The 20077-nt window shown below is 39.3% G+C and overlaps 1 protein-coding gene across 4 annotated transcripts in view; it reads right to left on the bottom strand.

Annotated features, from left to right (window-relative positions):
* Nucleotides 1-787: 787 nt before the first annotated feature.
* The window catches only part of CLIP4 (CAP-Gly domain containing linker protein family member 4), a 55361-nt gene continuing 36071 nt past the window's right edge, over nt 788-20077 (bottom strand). For 3 of the 4 annotated variants that reach the window (XM_048843414.2, XM_048843417.2, XM_048843415.2), the window contains 9 exons: nt 17143-17278; nt 16192-16329; nt 12492-12578; nt 8590-8730; nt 7943-8077; nt 6627-6750; nt 5326-5390; nt 4058-4130; nt 788-2683 (listed from right to left, as the gene is read on the bottom strand). In XM_048843414.2, the coding sequence (XP_048699371.1) occupies nt 2362-2683; nt 4058-4130; nt 5326-5390; nt 6627-6750; nt 7943-8077; nt 8590-8730; nt 12492-12578; nt 16192-16329; nt 17143-17278 (1221 nt within the window). In that variant the 3' untranslated portion in view covers nt 788-2361. The remainder of the gene's footprint in view (nt 2684-4057; nt 4131-5325; nt 5391-6626; nt 6751-7942; nt 8078-8589; nt 8731-12491; nt 12579-16191; nt 16330-17142; nt 17279-20077) is intronic. The other variant, XM_048843416.2, reaches the window with a different exon arrangement.

Genomic DNA, 20077 nt, shown 5'->3' with positions numbered 1-20077 from the left:
ACAGGGAACGTGACATGCCTAAAAATCACAGAGCCAGGTTCGATCTCAGTCTTCCTGTCATCACTGTTCTTTAATCTCACTGCAGTGTCAAGGTTAACTATCACCACTGCTGATCATTTTTGGCATAAAGAACAGGAAAGCGAGGCCCTCCAACAGTGGGAACCAGGAGTAGTTGTGCCTTTACCTCAGGTGCCATAGTTCAGCTGTGCAAAGAACATTATCCTCATTAGCCATGAAAAGAGTGGACAGATAACTCATTAAGTGTGCTCCGGCAGGTTAAGGCAGATCTTGAATTAAAAAGCAGGAATGTCTCTGGTCTCAGCAGTGGCCTAGGCCCTAAAGTTATTACAGACATTGCACTACCCAAAATTGGGGGAGGAGAAAAACAAGACCAGTTGTATACACTTTGTTTACCAGCTTGCAATTCTATACCATACAGCATTATGATAAACTACATGAAGATATAAAACCTGTTTATATATTAGAGCTGCCATTTCCCTGTTCTATTTACATAATTTGTAAGGGGAAAAAAAGGACAATTGTTTTGTGACACACTCCCCCCAAAAGCAAATTATCTTTAAAAGAATGGGTATTAATAGATCAAGGATCAGTGAATATTGTTAATTATAGAAAAAAGATATCTATAGATATAAAACATGGAAGATACAGATGTTCAGAACCTTGCTAACTTCAAATACAAAGCTATAATTTAGACAGTTTACAATAAAATGTGTACATTCAAAATTTACAATTTTTGTCTTCAGTTAAAAACTTCCATAGATGAGAATACACTATGCAGCCTTTTTTAATAGTCCAGAAAAAATAGCCATATTTAAAATACATTGTAAAAGCTGCACAAAGTCAGTCTAAAAACAGGATACTACAAATGTAATTTAAAGCACTGTACACTTCTCAACTAAGTGAAACAGCTAATTCAGAAGTGGCAAACCATTTTACTGTGAGATATTCTGAAACCTGTATACTTGCACTAAGAAAGGTATTGTTAATACATGCTAAACATGTTCTGCATTTTAGCTGTTCAAGATGTACATGGAAAATTCTGAAAGCACTGCGTTTATTTTAAAAGACTGAGATAAATCATGTTGCATCTAAATAAGTGTTACCATGCTACATCTAAGAAGATTCACAGGCAATTTACGAATTTTATAAATGGCAAATGTAGCAAAGAAGAAACTGTGCTCTGAAGGACAATGAAGAAATATATAAAATGCAAAGTAAAAACCTTTGCTTAAAAAATATATATATACTGCATTGTACCTCCTGCAGACCATACGTAATAAGGTCACCAATATCTATGTGTGGTGCCACCTAAGTTCTATATGCATTGGAACATGATGCTTGTAGCCTGCAACAACAGCAAACAAAAGAATGTCTTCAAACAGTGGGGGAAAGCTCTCCAGAGGAGAGAGATGAAAGTGCATTATATTTTGAAAAGTGCATGCGGCTGTCTTTTTACAAATCCACACAGAGAAAAGTGCAAACCAGAAACAGTGTATTTGTGCTTTTTACAGTCTTTTTTCTGTTTCATTTATGCTGTTCACAGGCATAGCACTGTAGCAGCAAATTCTTCCAATTTGGGGGATGGGTTTTTTTTCTGAATGATAAAATTCTTAATTGTTTCACAACTGATTTGAAAAAAAAAAAGTCATTTCTCCTGCTTATTACTACTAGCTCACAGGGAGATGGACAAAGTGTCTAGTAAACAGACTAATGTGAAAAACAAGGTGGAGGAGGAATACCTTTCACGCTATACAGCGTTCTTCTTCAGGTCTGAGAAGAAGAAGAAGAAAAAAAAAAAGAGCTCTGCATACTCAAAAGCTTGTTTCCCTCACCAACAGAAGTTGGTCCAATAAAAGATATATTCAGGCATTCACCCTTGTCTCTAATATCCTGGGACCAATACTGCATAGACTAATGTGTCTCATTTAACAATCTCCTTTGTTATGAAAAGGCAGCAGCATGATTTATCAGTTCATTAGTACAGGGAAGAAAATCTTCCAAATACTTTGAATCACAAAGCAACTTAAAAGAATGTCAGATATACTGGCCTTCTGGGAGTGGGACATTATTCAAATAATGCAGTATCAAACCCAGAATGCTTTTACAAGAAACTCACAGGCAGGGACTGTGTCAAAATAGGAGTATATGATTTCCACTCCTGAATATGACTTTGAGGTGGTTAGAGCCTAGAGAGAGAGATTACCAAAAAAAGCAGGTTTCATAGTTCAGATAAAATTTAAGTCAGCATTCCGTGCAGATGATGTTGGGGTTATTGGATGTGGTTTAATGCTTATAGATCATTGCACTCGCGCTTGATGCACAGGTTGTAAGCATTCTGGTTCAACAAATATCATCCACAAGTTTTGCTCCATTAATCCCACGATAGGTTACTCTACTAGGCCGAACTAAGACTCCATGGTTTGTCTTACAGGTGAAGTAGCGCTTGTCACCCACAGATCCATCATTCTTTCCCTTGGCACTTCTGAGTTCAAGTCCAAGCCATATTCCAGGTGCAAAGTCAGCAGGGCCAATGTACCTAATTGTGCCCATCTCATTAGAGCTGGTCAGAAGGACCTGAGACCCCTCATGTAGTTTCACAGATCCCTCCGTGTTAGTCGTAGTGGTGTTGCTCCAACTACGCCGCAGCAGCGAGCTTCTAGATCTAGTTAGAGAAAGAAATTGGGCTTCTTTCAGTGAGCACACAAGGGCATTTTTTTCCTACGATTATATTGTGCACTGTTTCTGAAAGGCATTTTAATTTACCTTTTTAATAGACTATGTCAGTAGTAGGATGTGTATGTGGTTATTTACAAATAGAACCAGCACATCATAACATCAGCTAAGTGAAAGGGGAACTGATTTTCAATATGTTAAGATCAACCTTTTCTTTATAGTAGACAATCGTATCACTAACAGAGAGCGGCATAAACAAATTGCTGTGCTTATGAACAGGTTAAGCCAAATCAAGTTGTGACACAGCAAGGCCAGCCAGTATTAACAGGTACATGCTGGCGATAGAAACACATTAATATTGAATTGTGTAAAACACCATAAATACTTGGAATAATGAATGAACTACTCGAACAGAACACAAATTCTCCACTGAATCCAGTGAGGTACCGTACCTGAAGAGAATTCTCCTTCTCAAACGGAAATGTTCCCATATTCTTTTTTCCTTATGTAAGTCTAAGTATAATATGGCAACAGAGATCAGAAAGCTCAGTGTGCAAAAACTGAACAAATAGTTAATACACTGAGAAATTTGGCTCTGTCCAATGAATTTAAGTGGTACAGGGCCATAGTGCTTTGCAATGCAGAACTAGGACTTAAGTGCTGAAACTCCCTGAAAACTGTTTCAACAAAAGCTACGTGATCAAATGTGCAAAATGACAGCCCACTCTGCATTTATACCTCTACATGAGAAATAGAACATTTTCATTTAGATGCTGGGAGACTCATACAATGAAAGATAATAAAACCCACTGCAAAAATCCATAATCTAAGTGTCAATGAATCTAATTATATACAGCCAAGAAGAAAATAGATTTCATTTTTAAAATATCAGATTAGATTAACATGGTATATTTGAAGCAAAGTAACAAGACAAGCAAAAAATGTGAAAAGCCACCTCAGAAACAGGACAGAATGCAATTTTTTTCCATGATAGATATATTTCTTTTAAGCTATAGTTTGTCAACTGGAGTTGGAAGAGTTCACAGTTGAAAATTTCACTCCCTGTTCTATTTTGGTGGTACGAGATCCAAGGACAAGCAAAAGTGGCTCACTTCTCCTAGGACTGGTCCTGCAGTCGTTCCCTCTCAGCCAGAACTCAGTGGGAGTTTTGTCTGAAAGAAGACTGAAAGAACTGGTCCTGTGCATTAATGGAAATTACACATGTGAATCAAAAGGAACCCACACCATTCAGTGCAATTACATGCACATGTCAAGAGAAGAAAGTTCTGAGCTTTCTTCCTGTGATTCTAAACTACAGCTTGCCAGTTTTGCACAGTTACTACATATTTAAACAAACACTCACTTGACAAAGGAGTTTTTCCTGTTTATCTCCTTCTGTGAAGATGCAGAAGTTGTACTTAAACTTCGTCTAAAACCTACATGAGAAAGTGAATAAATAAGGTTACTAAGCTGCTTGATTTAAAAATAAAACTTGCACAACCATTTGCTTTGCTCCCATCTCATTTGCTAAGTACCCTCCCCACCACACCTAACTACAGGTGCTTGGGAAATGGTAAGTATTTTCTTGTGAAAAATTCCATAAGAACAAAAAAATCTTCGAGAATTTTGAGGAGGAAGAGGAACAAGGGGTAGGTAAAAATAAATAAATCAAAAATTTGAAACAAACATCCTTGAAAAAAATGCCAAAATAATTCACTAGCTCTTGTATCAAATCCAAATTATCTGTGAATCATCCCTATTCTGATCTCCTCAACAATCCCTTCTGTGTCTGAACCACTGCCCTCTGTTTTGTTTTCTTTTTGTATTAGATGGTAAAATTTTGGGCAAGAACTTTAATCATCATCAGTAAAAAGAGTACTATGGTAGCAATTGAGCACAGGGCCCTATCGTACCAAGCACTGTAAAAATACATATTAAGGCACAGTTCCTGCCCCAAAGAGCTTACAGCTTAAACAGATGCAGAAAGAGGGGAAGTTCACTTGCTCAAGGGCACACAGCAGGTCCGGGGCCATGACAGGAAAATAACTCCTGGCTCTTGAGTCCCAGCCTAGAACCCTATCCGATGGGCCAAAATGCCTTGTATTTTATATAATAAAACTGAGTGCATAAAGAGTACACAGAGCTTTACAAAACACCTTTTTAAGTCAACAGTAGACAAAGGGGGAAATATCCATTTATTGCAGTAAGTCCATTCTGAAGCCAGGGTTGGGGGGGGGGCTGTTGTTTTGTTTAAGTACAAGCAAAAACCCCAGTATATATCAATAGGGATCAAAGGAACTGTTCAAGGAAGTGAATTCATTTTTATTCACTGGATTGATGGGTTGCATTCCGACACCTGAGGCAATTATTTCCTCCATTTCTGCAACTGAAGGAACTGCTACCATATCAGTCTCCTAACTCCAATCCTGCTTGCAGACAGTGACTGCTGGCTGCTTTGTAAAGGAGGGAGAAGTCAAGTAGCAATGCATCTTGGGGCATCTGGGTTGCTCTAAAAGTCTGTTTTGCTTTGGCCATTCAAAGAACCTGGGTGGCATGTCCAGGAAGCTGCAATTTCTCGAAATGTTCTACAGGCTATCCAAACAAAACCAGACCCACATCGCAGATTCTTACCTGGGAAAGGATGATTCATTTTACCTGATGAAACTTCTGTGAGGGAGTCTAAGGAACCTGTTAATCTAAAGTGAGATAATAGGTTAAGTCTCACAAATTAAAATTGTTCAATTTCAACTTTAAGAAATATATTGCTGGGCTATTTTGGCTGAAGAGCCGTTGCAAGGTTTTTCAAAAGACTTAATATGTTGGATTAATTTAGGGTTGAATCCTCCCCACCATGCTGGTTAAATTTTCAATCCCAAATAGATTGAGCTTTTAGTTGCCCACAAGTCAGTAAATGCAGAGTTCAGAGTCCCACAGAGGCCTTACCTCTGCCTTGTATACATAACTACAGAAAGTCTTTTGTCAACAGACAGCTAGTATTATAAAATTTTACGTGTGTATCTAAGGATACAGAAATAGGTACAGTATGCTCAAGATCAAGAAAACTCAGAGGAGACATCTTAAGTCTTACTGAGGTGCAGGATGAAAGTTTGCCTGAGAGCATATGCAGCAACAGAAATGCTATATATATATACATACACACACACACACACACACACATATATCTAAAGGCTACAGATAGAGAGCTGATTCCTCTGCGTGCTATAACTCAACAGTAGAAAGGGGGAAACTGTATATCATCTTGTTATGCTGTGTGGCATCGCACTGTGATGGTCTGCCATACTAGAAGACTGGAAGAGAAGAAAAAGGGGAAGTGGAGAAGAGAATGGGTATGTCAGTCGTGGTAACTAGACACAGGCATTGTGCTCATCCACTGGTCACAAGCACACATGGCTAGAGAGCACAGGTTTATCTCTGGTATTCCTTCCCCCAAGCCCAATGGTAGTGGCTGCGATCCAACTGTGTGGGTGTTCTGGCTCCTGTTTGCCGTTTGAGAGATCTATACCCACCAGGAAGCTATGTAGCATCCACAGGCAGAATCCTTGTATTTGAATTCTGCTCACAGTATCAGGATTTGGCCCTAAAAATGAGAACTTTCAAAAGCACCTACTTAATTAGTTATGTCCTTAAATTTAATCACTTACATACAGAGGCAATGGGATGGAATGAAATGTTTTTAAATTTGTGAGGTTGCTGGAACAGCCACCTGGGTATGCTTCCTGTTTATGTAGCACTGGTGATGTGACATACTAGTGCTCTTTCAATAAGCTAGTCTCAGACCCAAGGGGATCTACTACCTCCCCAGCAGCAGGAATAATTGTTTTTCCTCTTTGGTTCGTTCAGAATTTTGTTTCCCGTTGGAGAGGAAGTGAGAAAACGTTTTGTGACAGACATAAAACGATATCATTACTCACCTCTGCACTCTGGTTGGTGGGGCAAATATGCCATATCTGGGGAGACAACTGAAGTACTGGACCCCTCCAACTGAACCATCATTCTTGCCCTGAGGTTTGTTCAGTTCAATGCCACACCAAAAGCCTACAGTTGGGATTTGGAATTTCAATATTACTTTTACCCGGGGTAACATTAAAATTTTGTACTTGGAATAGTTAACAGATGCTCAAGTTGTTGCGCATATGACTAATTTATTACATAACCATCTGTGTATTTAACCAAATCCAGGACAGGTTTTCCCTTACCCAGAAGTGATCTCATTAAGTCAAATCAAAATGTATGCCACCACCAAAATACAGAAGAAAAATAAGAACAGTTAACTAAATTATATTAAAATACACTGAGATACGAGTGCTATATTAAAAATAGCCCTAGAAATACTGTTGATTACTCAAAACTTTTAAACCTATTTTAAGAAAAATGGCCTATTTAGATACAAACAGAAAAGAAAAAAAGCTTTGCATCTTATTTAAGTGAATTTAAGGCTGCTGAAAGCAGCAGATTGACAAAGCTGTACTGGCCATTCCTCTGCACTTATGCCTTAATCCTGAGCTCAAATGACCACTACTAAGATTCGAATGTCACTCAATGCTCATTCAGTCCTTTTCCCTCTCTAAAATCAGAAGTAATTATTACCAATTGCAAGGCAGATTTTGTGATGCAAATACAAGTGTATAAGGAACTAGGACTGGCCAGCAATTCATTTCACACAGGCTACTGAACAGCCATCAGATGGTAATAAGTTTGATCACTACCGACCTGTGAAAAGTGTCAGCTAATTATGTAAAGGTGACTCCTCATTGGGCATAAAAATACAAAAAACGGTCCTGACAAGTAACTGAATTCAAACAAAAACTCTGAAAAAGCTCAATATACCACCATGACACATCTAAAAAGGGAAGAGCACTTTGAAAATGTTAGAAAAATGTTCTAGCAGAGCGTCAGTAACGCAAGACATCAATGTGGTCAAAAACAGCGGCATATAAAAGCCCAGGGGGAAAAAAGGTGTGCAGCCTTAAGAAAATGAATGTCAGAAAGTATAGTAAGAATACTAAAGACTGCAATGCCAAGTGACAGTCACAATTTAAAGTACCATCTTCTCCATTTCGCTAGGCAGCTCCATGTCAAAGTCAAATATTCCATTATAATGAAGTGAAATTGAGATAAAACACTTAAATTGCTGGATTTCTATTTTAAATATTAAGCTCCAAACATTTATATTGTTCCTAGGACATTTCGCTGATTCTACAATGTAGTTTAAGAACAGATAAAATACCTGGTGCAAACTTTGTTGTCCCATAGAATCTAACAGTGCCAGTTCTCTGCCCTACCACTAACACTTTGTCTCCAAGCTGAATTTCTCCTTCATCAAAAGGGTTTTTTCTTGTAGACGGAGAAGCATTATTCAGTCCTGTTTAATGAAGGGGAAAAACTGAAATAAGCAGAGCAGCAGTTCTGAAATGCAAAGAGGCGTACATCATGAGGTCTCAGCAGGGAGTCAGCCAACCGACCGGTCAAATATTCATATATGCTCTTAACAAAAGGTCCTGTTCCACACACGCTGCTTAGAGAAAACATTCCTTTGCTTCAGTGGGTATTCAGTCTAATTAAAAAATGCTGGATTTAAGGTTTACTTAGTTGTTAGAAGTTGCAGTAATAGTCTGAAGTGCAGTTCATCTGTAAGTGAAACTAAGAACAGCACCTTCTTCTGCAAATTTTCTAATAGTAAAATGTTACAAAAATACAAAACTTAAATTTAAGGACTAACTATCTGACAAGTGCCTCCTTTAAGTTATCACCCCAAATAGTGACAAAGTAAAAGCAAATACATTTATACGAATATTTGACCAAACAGTTAACTGACCTGCCATCCCTATTCCCAGCCTGTGAAGGTGTTCTTTAATAATACAACAGATACAGTACCCGCACTGCTTTTAGTTGAGGTAGGAGCTACTTTAGGCACTGCCTTTTTATTGCTGTTAGTTGAGTTCCATTTCTTGGGATGATTCTGTTTGCTCTCTAAAGAGGTAGTAGAAGAGGAAGAACTGCTGGATCCAAGGAAAGCTGACAGAGGTAATGCAAATAATTATCCAGAGATGGTATGCAGGAAAGGACAAGTCAACTAAAGCAAACAAGCATGCATGATACAGAAGAACCTCATTAATATACAAAGCAAGCAAGGGAGCAACCAATTAAAAGGCAAAGTTGATACTTCACAGCATGAACTTTAGCCATTTATTTTCACACCGGTAGATTATTTTTAGATCTTTATAATACTTCTTGATGTGCTGGTAAACGTTCTAGTGTACATTTGTTAAACGAATGAAGGATTAGTAACATAAGCCCTCATCACCTCACACTCAGTATCCAGTTTATTAAACAGTTGATGAGAAGTAGGGAAAGTGACATTTTTGTGGGTGAGTAATGGTGTTTGAACTAGCGCCTAATGTATGCATTATATACTGTATTAATATTCAAATCCTTAAAATAAAATAAGAATGGGAGATAAATCACTTTTATCCCCATTTGTGAACATATTTAATAAGATTTATCTGGTTTTAACTTTTTCTTTTAGCTCTCTCTCTCTTTTTCAGCTCTTCTTTTCTGCCCAAAAGAAACACCAGGTATGTCTACACCTCAAGCTGGAGATATAATTCCCAGCTCATGGAGGCATACCCATGCTAGCTCTGATCATACACGGGGCAGCTCCTGACACTGAGGGTACACACTATTTTTAATATGTTAGCTTGATCAGAGCTAGCATGGGTATGTCTCCTCAAGCTGGAAATGATCCCACCAGCTCGAAGTATAGATGTACCAACTGAATGTGAAGAAAAAATTTACCCTCTTTGTGCCTCAGTTTTCCTATCTATGAAGTTAGAGATAATACTGCTTATCTGACTCACAGGAATGTTGTGAGGCTCTATTCATTCAGTGTTTGAGATCTATGCATGGTTGGAGCTAGGACACATTCAGTATTCATATAATTAAATTCTCTATCTTGGGGAAGGGGGGGTGTCAAAAAATATGAAGTGCAACTGTTGAGAGCCAGAGCACAGATTAAAGAATGGGGTACCTAAGGAAAGCGTACAAGAAACCAAAGGCTCCGAAGTTAAGATACTGGCGGACTCAATATGAACTAAAAATAGTAAGTCCTAAAAAAGTATAAAAATAGTGGTTCTGAGTGTGCAAAGGTAACATTCCAAGCTCAAGATTTTAAAAGGTGGATGCCTAAAGTCCGTATTTAGGCACCCAATTAGGTAGCCCAATTTTCGAAAGTGCTGAGCACCAAGCACCTCCCACTGAAGTCAGAAGTGGCTGGGTTTTCAGCACTTTTTGAAAATTAAGCCAATTATTTAGGTGCCTCATTAGGAATACGGATGCCTAAAGTTAGGCTCCTACATCTTGAAACCCTGTCTCAAACTAGTAACTGTTCATGAACTGAAACGTTTGGGAGGAAAAAAAAAAGGATGTTTTTTTCTCAAGAAAAAATATACTCAGTCAGATGAAGGGTAGGTTTCTGTTTTGTTTTAAATAATTGCATATACTCAAAATCTTCAAAGGCAAATAGTAATAGAATACGTGTTCAACTTGTGAAACCTTAGATGGGGGCTGGATTTTTATAAAGTGCTGAGCATCCACCCTCTGATAATCAGACCCCTTTGCGTTGTCAGGTTGAGCACCCAAAAACGGAAGCATCAGAAGTCACTAGCCAATTATAAACCTACAGATCATTAGAGACTGGATTCCAATTTTAAAAGAAAAAATAATATTTTTACAGACTTAACATGGTTTTGAAATGATTACATTACAGAAGACAAATCTAAAAATGCTGTTACACCATTATAATTTGTTACTCAACACTCAAACGTACAAGTAATAAAAGGGTCAAAATTCTGATACTTGTTGAACACAGTTCCCACTGGAATACATGCAACCAGCAGCAGGAACACAGGGGAAAAAGATCCACCAAAACCAACAGAAAGGTTGTTCTACAGACGATCTGCAACATGATGTGGTTTTCTTAGACAGAACCTCAGGCATAGGGGGCTGGGCTCCAGGGTTATACATGCATCTGCCATGCCATGCTGCCCTGGCAGTGGACCATATCACTCAGACTAAGACCTGAAGGGACCATCATGATTAAAGCTACGGTTTAGTCATGGCTATTTTTAGTAAAAGTCATGGACAGGTCACGGGCAGTAAACAAAAATTCATGGCCCGTGACCTGTCCATGACTTGTACTGTATACCCCTAACTAAAATTTGAGCCAGGGGGCCACGGGGCACTGCGCAGCCCAGGACTCCTGCTGGTGCTGGGGGTGAGGGTTGGCGGGGCTGGCGGGCTCCCTACTCAGCTCCGCATGGCTCCCCAGAAGCAGCCGGCATGTCCCTGCAGCTCCTTGAGGGAGGGAAAGCCAGGGAGGCTCTGTGCGCTGCTCCTGCCACGAGGTCCAACTCTGCAGCTCCCATTGGCCGAGAACAACAGCCAGTGGGAGCTGCGGGGGTGGTGCCTGCCACGCTGAGCCCCCTCCCACACCCAAACTACTGCTGCTGCTGGGGCATGGGGGGTAGTGGCCCGAGACTGCCCCAGCAGCGGCCAGTGCAGCTGGCCCACGGAATCCGTGACTTCCGTGACAGACACACAGCCTTAATCATGATCTAGCCTGACCTCATGTACATCACAGGCCACAGCCTCACCCACACACCCCAGTAATAGGCCCACAGCCTCTGACTGAGTTACTGAAGGCCTCAAATCTTGATCTGAAGAGTTCAAGTTATAGAAAATCCACCGTTCACTCTAGTTCAAACAAGCAAATGACCCAGACACCACACTGCAGAGGTAGACCAAAAAAAAAAAAATGAACCAACCAACCCAAGGTCTCTGACAATCTGACCGGGGGGCGGGGACGACTCAAATCCTTCCCAACCCTCAAAATGGCGATTAGATCCCAAGCATATGCGCAAGAGCCAACAGCCAGACACCTGGGAGAGAATTCTCTGCAGTAACTCAGAACACTCCCCATCTAGTGTCCAATCTCAAGCAACTGGAGATATTTGCTACTAGCAGTCACAATGGGCCATATGCCATTGTAAGCAAACTTATCAAGCTCAGCCTCCGAAAACATTAGTTTTTTTGCCCCCAGTACTCCCTTTGAAAGACTGTTCCAGAACTTCACTCCTCTGCTGGTTAGAAACCTTTGTTTAATTTTAAGCCTAAGCTTACTGATTGCCAGTTTATGTCCATTTGTTCTTGTGTCAGTATCAGCCCTCTACTTGAAACAACTCCTCCCCTTGCTAGTGTTATCCCCTTGGTGTACTTACAGAGAGGAATCATATCTCCCTTCAGCCTTTGTTTTGTTACGCCTAACAAGCCAACCTCCTTGTCTCTTCTCGTAAGGTAGGTTCTCCATTCCACTGATGACCCTACTAGTCCTTCTCTGCACCTGTTCCAGTTTGAATTCATCTTTCTTGAACATGGGAGATCAGAACTGCACTCACTATTCCAGATGAGGTCTCACCAGGGCCTTGTATAATGGTAATAACTCTTCCCTAACTCTACTGGGAATACCTCGCTTGACTCATCCTTGGACTGCATTAGCCTTTTTCACAACGGCATCACATTGGTCCCACTCAGATTAATCCTGCTCCTAGCGGACTGGTGTACAGGGCTGCTTGGAACTAGAATGCAGGTATACATTAGCACTGCTTTTGCAGCATATCTGAGTAACTATAAAGAGGGGTAGGGGAAGGGAAGAGACGTGATACTTCCTTTGCCCTTCCCAGAATTGGCTCAAAATGAATCAACAAGGGGAATTTAGTTACCTTCTTTACCAGGCATAGTTTTCATTCCTTCTTCAGTAGCCAAAAAGGTGGATTCAGCACTACTATCTTTTTTTAATGTAGCTAAGCCTAGGAGACAAAAAAAGACAAAAAAACAAATAGGGTCAACAAATACCCTGCCAATTACCTATAAATAATTTTACAAAAAAAACCACATATGCAAACAGATACAGTACTGGGTTTGTAGACCCCTGAACCAACCATGATACCTCCAAGTCCATCATTTCAATCTACATACATACTATAGACACTAGTAATCTTTACAGAAGGGTATGATATCTAGTATTCAGAACACGGTACAGTACTGGCAAAATGTCCTAATCCTGACTGATACTAGTTTCCTGTGTGACCACTGGCAAGCCGCAACTTCTCTGTGCTCTCTCCCGTCCCTCTCTTCACCAATCTGTGAAATGGGGCCAAGGTCTGCCCAGGATGCTTATTTAGTACTCGTAAAATGCGTTGGATTCTTCAAATACAAGTACTACAAAACCACAGTATTTTTATATAAAACTTCTAGTTGTAAAATAATTTACCAATCATGTTAAACCACTGACACTTAAAAAACGCTCCAAAGCAATCAAGCAATATTATAAACAAATTGCTTGCCAAATGTTTATATTGAAGCAATCTGAGTTAACACAAGTGAACAAAAAAATCCTTTAAAATCACAAACATCTGATTTCCTAAAACACACTCAAAACCAAACCTTTTTGCTTTTACTATTGGAATAAGAGTACCAACTGTTAAATCTATAATTTCAATGTATGTATGTATTTATACAAATCTGAGTTTCAACCTCATAACTTTTGTTTTCAAGCCTATGAAAACGGATTGAATATGCCAATATTAATCTAATTAAAGAGCCTATTACACTACATAGCAACAATGTAATAACATATGTATGAACTAATATTGCTGCTTAAATACATGCTTCATGGACAAGCTATTTTGTATTCATAAGTGGTTGTCTGCCACTAGGCTAGGCAAAGAGAACAGAACCTTCCGAACAATTTTGCTGGTACTAGTGATGAGGGCAAAGTGGACTTTTTATTTAATTATATTTATTGGCTTAGCCCAGATGATATATTATTTTGGTATTATTTATTACTGTATTCTATTTTAAGGTGTTTTATATTTCAGCGTTAAGAGTCAGACACGTGAGAACATTGTTCATGGCTGGAGATACGTTTTAGAACAGAAAATCCTTGATGATCACAATAAGTACCAGGACTAATGTGACCATTACTAATGAAATCTAATGGACTATTTAAAGAGGAAATATTTTTATCACAAATATAAATATCAAAAAGTACAAATAAAAAAAAAGCATTAAAATATCTATATACAATATTAAAGGTAAGGTTTGACAGAACTCTGCAGTCTATCTACAATATTTATAGAAGATGTACTAATTATTTTGCACGGCCTATAACGCAAATAATTTATTGGTGGTTAAGGCAATGAAGAAATTTACTCCAGTAATGTAAGGAAACGTTTCAGAAGAAAGCTCTGTATTTGCAACTTTATCCTCCCACCCTACCAAATGACTCCACCAGGCACATTAAGATAAATGGCCCTTTGGCATAAGAATATCTTACAATGGCAGCTCACTACATACTGCTTACACATGTAAGCCCTAGCGGTGCACCAGGTGTAACTTACTCTGATTTTGTCTTAAAGCAAATGTCAAATTTTTGGATTTATATAGACGGCTAGGCACAGCTGTGTCAAAAAACAGATTAATCACAAACTGCTGTCACGAATGCATCGCCTCAGAGGAAAACAATCCTTTTCCATTTTAGTCAAGATCTTTTGAAAATAAATCAGAGCTCAATCTTAACAAACAACTGTCTTATGGCTCACAATACTATGAGTGGACCAAACAGCCAAAGTGAAGACTGTTTTATAGAAAGAGATAGCAAAACTGTAAAGTGGGTGGCCTAAGCTAACAAATGCAATTATTTTACTGAAGTGTAGCATTTTATGCAAAGTGTCAGTTTTTCCACATCATGTTAAACTGCCTGGATGTTAAGTTAATTGTCTAAGTTGATATGATTAGGACAAGGCATTTCAAAAAAAGATGAGCTCCGTGGAACATATCCTTTTTCAGATCAAGTCATAACCATGCAACTTATACTATACAAATGCCCCATTTCTAGCAAAGGTCAGACAGAGAACTTCAAACTTTCTGAAGTATGTCAGTGTGTAGAAAATTCTGGCTGTTCAATTATTTTTAATGGTCACAGAGCAGCAAGTCTACCACATGGACATGACAGCAAGAGTCAAATGACTTTTGCAGGTCATCCCAAATCACTGCCAAAAAAATTTATTCCACCATCCCATCATGTTGTCTGTATATGCTGCATATTTTACAGTTAAAAAAGGAATGTTTTAGAGGATTTTAATAATTTTGTAGGAATATATTTATACCCCTCCACCTGTAAAGTCATGCTGCTTTACTATTAAGGGTCCAACTGGGCAGGACTGAGAGAGAGAGGAAATTATAGAACAATCCATTTAATAGCATTATTTTTACATCATTTAATCAAGATCAGGGCCCATTTGTATATGCTAGGCACTGTACAAACACATAAGAGAGTCCCTGCCCCAAGAGCTTAGAAGCTAAATTGACAAGAAAGGCAAAGGGTGGAGGAAAAGGAATATTATCTTGACTTTACAGATGGGGACCTGAAGCACAGAGAGAGTAAGTTATTTGCCTAAACTAAGGTCACACAGGAAGTCTGCGGCAGAGCCAGGAATTAAACCCAGATCTCCTAAGCCCCCACCCATGGACTTAAACACAAGAATATCTCTCCCCTCCAGATGTGTTCTTCGTTTCTCAGGTGAACGAATTCATTGCCTTGACACATAATGTAGTTATTAAAATAGCTTCTAATTATTTTTGCCAGAAGGGTTTTCATTGAAGAAATTGTGTTAATACTTTTTACAATATTTTAATACTTATATACAGCTGTATATACACTAGCATATAAATGTGTTTTCCTTGACAGTTTGACAGCCTGCTGGTCAAGTCAAATAAAATCCACATAATTAAAGCAAAGCAATTTTAGACATTTACAGAGATCATCTCCAATCAGAAACAGCTTTAAAAGCTTCAGAGCGTGTGCTATGGTAAGCCTTTCCCAAACAGTATGTCAATATGTAATGTTAGATCCCCTTAGTATATTATACCACCAAAGTGACCATTAACTGAGAACAGAACCTTTAGTCACTTTACAGCTTCCCCTGGCTCAGCCCTAGAAAAAGACATAGCAATTGTCTTACCAGAATTGGGCAACGGTGTAACTAGTCCCATATCTTACCTTCCAGCAATCAATGTTACATAATGCTGCAGGGGACTGTAAAAAGGCATAACACACCAGTGCTATAGTACAATGACAAACCAAATGGTAGAACATTAATTTTTACTGTGATTGAGCCACAGGGCCTGATCCTGAGCAATAAGCACCTGCAGTTTAAACTACTTCAATGCGAGTGACAGATGCTCAACACCTCTCAGCACCAACAACTTCAGTTAATGAGAAGGCATAATTAATAAATGTCATACTACTTTCTTATCCCAAGAGGATGAATTAACTACAAGCTAGGATTTTAACATAAAGATATGCAAAATTACTGTCTGATTTTTGGAGATACTAGCTTTATAAAAAAAATTATTTACCAGTATTCACTTTTGAAGTTATATGCGTTACATCGATTTTCTTGGACTTGACCAAAGTAGATCGTGTGGAAGGACTTCTGACAAAATTCTTCTTGTGATCTGAAGCCTTACTTATTTTAGAAAGAGGTGCAAAGATACCTAGAGAATTAAAAAAAAAAGACATGCATCTCTTTCTGTATGCAGTATGTAAACCAAGAGAAGCAGTAGTGCAAAAAAAAAAAAAAATCTAGCTATTCTCTCTTAGATTACTCTGTTTAACATAGTACCTCAGTGCCTCAATCATTAATGGATTGTTATACTCACACCTGGTGAGGTAGGGAAGTACTATTCCTATTTTATAGATGGGAAAATCATTTGCTCTATCCTGTACCTCAGTGCTCTGCCCAGCATCACACAGAATGCTTGTGGCTGATCTGGAAACTGAGACAGATCATCCCTCAGCACAAGCTCCTGCATCATCCCACAGGTGGAAATGAAATGCCAAGCAAATTTACAACACACACACACCTCAATTTGACAAAGAAAAGAGACTACATCACATTCCTTTGAGGGTTATGCTGGAGAGAAATTTTAAGAAGGGCATATCTGTATGAATGCTCAAACAAATCTCTTTCAAAGTGGAAAGCCAGGTAAGCTATGAGAGAAAATGTCAAATAGAAACGAAACAATTACAATATGGCTGTGAGAAAAGCAAATAACCAATGAAGATGGCAAAACTGGAAAGATACTACATTGCAGTTTCAAGGAAGTAATCAGAAGTGACTTCTTTTGCAACACTTAGAACTGATAAAGTTAGGACCAATTAAAGGAATTTACAAAATAGAAAAATCTGGGACAAATAATTTGTATTTTTCGACCCAAAGATGCCTCATCTAATCAAACCAATGTTTTTCTTTTTTTTTAATTAAGGTTTCAAAGTATCTCTAAAACATCTAGAAAATAAAGTTATACCACATCTTGGTGCACACTTGAAGTACTGGACTTTTCCAACACTTCCGTCATTCTTTCCTTCTGGTTCATCCAGTTCTACACCAGCCCATTGCCCGCTGGCAAATTCTGTTGTGCCACAAAACCTTAATGTACCAACCTAAAGAAAAGAATTAACACAGAATGACTTTGTGAATAATAAATAAATACCATTTCCATTAGATACTATGTAAGATAGTAAGTCATCTCCAGATCCATTATCACTATACACACTGACTGATTTAGTTGGGGATTGGTCCTGCTTTGAGCAGGGGGTTGGACTAGATGACCTCCTGAGGTCCCTTCCAATCCTGATATTCTATGATTGCCACTTTCACATTCCTTTGCGTTCCTTGAGGGCAGAGATCCTTTTCCTTCAAGAATGCCAGCCAGTGAGTGTTGTAAGATATAAGAGACAGGACTAAGTCACCTCAGATTGAACAAAAGCAGTATTTATTGGCAGTTATCACAACAGAAATGAGTCACAGACAACATGTACCATTAGACAATGACATCACTTCAGCAAAATACTGCAGTGCACGTCTTACTAAGCAGGGTTCATTCATTTTGACTTCAAAGGGTAACCCACCTGCTTAAAGTTAGGCACATGCTTAAGTATCCTGAAGAATACAGAACTCTACCGAATGAGGGAGGGAGATTATAAAATAAAACAAAACACCACATTCAGACTACCCCTAAAATTTAAAGATAAGCTGCAAAGGAATTTATTTTCAAAGAGTCCATGACCTTTATTCCTTCTTGCTGATGCAAAAAAAAAAAAAAAAAAAAAAAAAGCCTAAAAAATTGTTTTGGTTTTGGTTTTGAATCTAGATCCTGCTTTTTTAAAAAAAGGATCAGGAGCATTGAGACCGTCTTCTTTGATTTTGCCAGTGGACTTCTTCTGGTCTCAGCAGATGTGTATTACAAGCTCACAAGCCTTAATTTAAGGGGCAGGGTGCTGAATCATTAACAAAGATGTCCTTTCTCCCAACAGTTTTAGATGGTGGATTTAAATCAGTTTTAAAACTTACGGTTTTTTAATTAGTCTTACTAAAAATAAAAAAATCTCCCTCTTTCAATTACTCAGCTTTCAATCTTTTGTGTTGCTAGTTTATCACTATCATTTCAAGGGCAGATAAGGCATTGGGGTGGAGGGGAAGGGAGTGTTAACATTAGAAATTCAGCAAACAGAAGCCTCCCCACTCCCCCTTTTAAAAAATGTATTTAAACAGAACTGTTCAGACTAACCTTCTTTATATATCAGAAAGCAGCAAGAAAGGGGGAGAGCCTCCTTCCTCTCTCCCCCCATTTTACCTGTCCCCTTTAAGTTTGACTATTATAGGATTACTTAATCCAGAGGTCCCCAAACTGTGGGGCATGCTCCCCAAGAGGGATGTGGAGGAACGCTTGGGGGAGCGTGACTGAGGCCCAGGCCCACCCTCACGGGGAGGCGGGGAGGGAGCGACACACAGCAGCTGCCCCCCCTCCACACCTGCCCCCAGCTGTGGCCCCAGCCCCCTTACTCTTGTCCATGTCCCCCTCTCCCGGAGCCACAACCCCGCTCCCGGCCCCGGCTGCAAGCCTGACAGGGGCAAATGGGGGGTGTCATAAATATAAAGGGAAGGGTAAACCCCTTTAAAATCCCTCCTGGCCAGAGGAAAAATCCTCTCACCTGTAAAGGGTTAAGAAGCTAAAGGTAACCTTGCTGGCACCTGACCAAAATGACCAATGAGGAGACAAGATACTTACTTTCAAAAGCTGAGAGGAGGGAGAGAAACAAGGGGTCTGTGTCTGTTCGTATGCTGCTTTTGCCAGGGACAGAACAGGAATGGAGTCTTAGAACTTTTAGTAAGTAATCTAGCTAGGTATGTGTTAGATTATGATTTCTTTAAATGGCTCAGAAAAGAACTGTGCTGAATAGAATTTAACTGGGAATTGGTCCTGCTTTGAGCAGGGGGTTGGACTAGATGACCTTCTGGGGTCCCTTCCAACCCTTATATTCTATGATTCTATGAATGACTATTCCTGTCTGTGTGTCTTTTTTGTAATTTAAGGTTTTGTCTAGAGGGGATTCTCTATGTTTTGAATCTAATTACCCTGTAAGGTATTTACCATCCTGATTTTACAGAGGTGATTCTTTTTTACTTCTATTAAAAGTCTTCTTGTAAGGAAACTGAATGCTTTTTCATTGTTCTAAGATCTAAGGGTTTGGGTCTGTGGTCACCTATGCAAATTGGTGAGGATTTTTACCAAACCTTCCCCAGGAAGTGGGGTGCAAGAGTTGGGAGGATTTTGGGGGGAAAGACATGTCCAAACTACGTTTCCCAGTAAACCCAGTTAAAGTTTGGTGGTGGCAGTGGAAATTCCAAGGGCAAAGGGTAAAATTAATTTGTACCTTGGGAAAGTTTTAACCTAAGCTGGTAAAAGTAAGCTTAGGAGGTTTTCATGCAGGTCCCCACATCTGTACCCTAGAGTTAAGAGTGGGGAAGGAACCTTGACAGGGGGTGTGAGGTAGAAAGTTTGGGGACCACTGACAATCTATATCCACAAACTCTGGCCTCTGACAGCCTACTGGAGGTGCAGCACTTTAGTCGCATCTTTTCAGACTAAAGGGCTCCAAGTCTAGAAAACTCCATCCATATAGACAGTGAAAGTGTTACAGTTTACAGAACCATTGAATATCAGGGTTGGAAGGGACCTCAGGAGGTCATCTAGTCCAACCCCCTGCTCAAAGCAGGACCAATCCCCAACTAAATCATCCCAGACAGGGCTTTGTCAAGCCTGACCTTAAAAACTTCTAAGGAAGGAGATTCCACCCCCTCCCTAGGTAACGCATTCCAGTGTTTCACCACCCTCCTAGTGAAAAAGTTTTTCCTAATATCCAACCTAAACCTCCCCCACTGCAACTTGAGACCATTAC

Source organism: Caretta caretta, chromosome 3, assembly GCF_965140235.1.
Source record: "Caretta caretta isolate rCarCar2 chromosome 3, rCarCar1.hap1, whole genome shotgun sequence".
In the NCBI taxonomy this organism is placed as follows: Eukaryota; Metazoa; Chordata; order Testudines; family Cheloniidae; genus Caretta; species Caretta caretta.
Note: the sequence above shows the minus strand (reverse complement) of the source record. Positions and strands in the feature narration are given on the sequence as shown.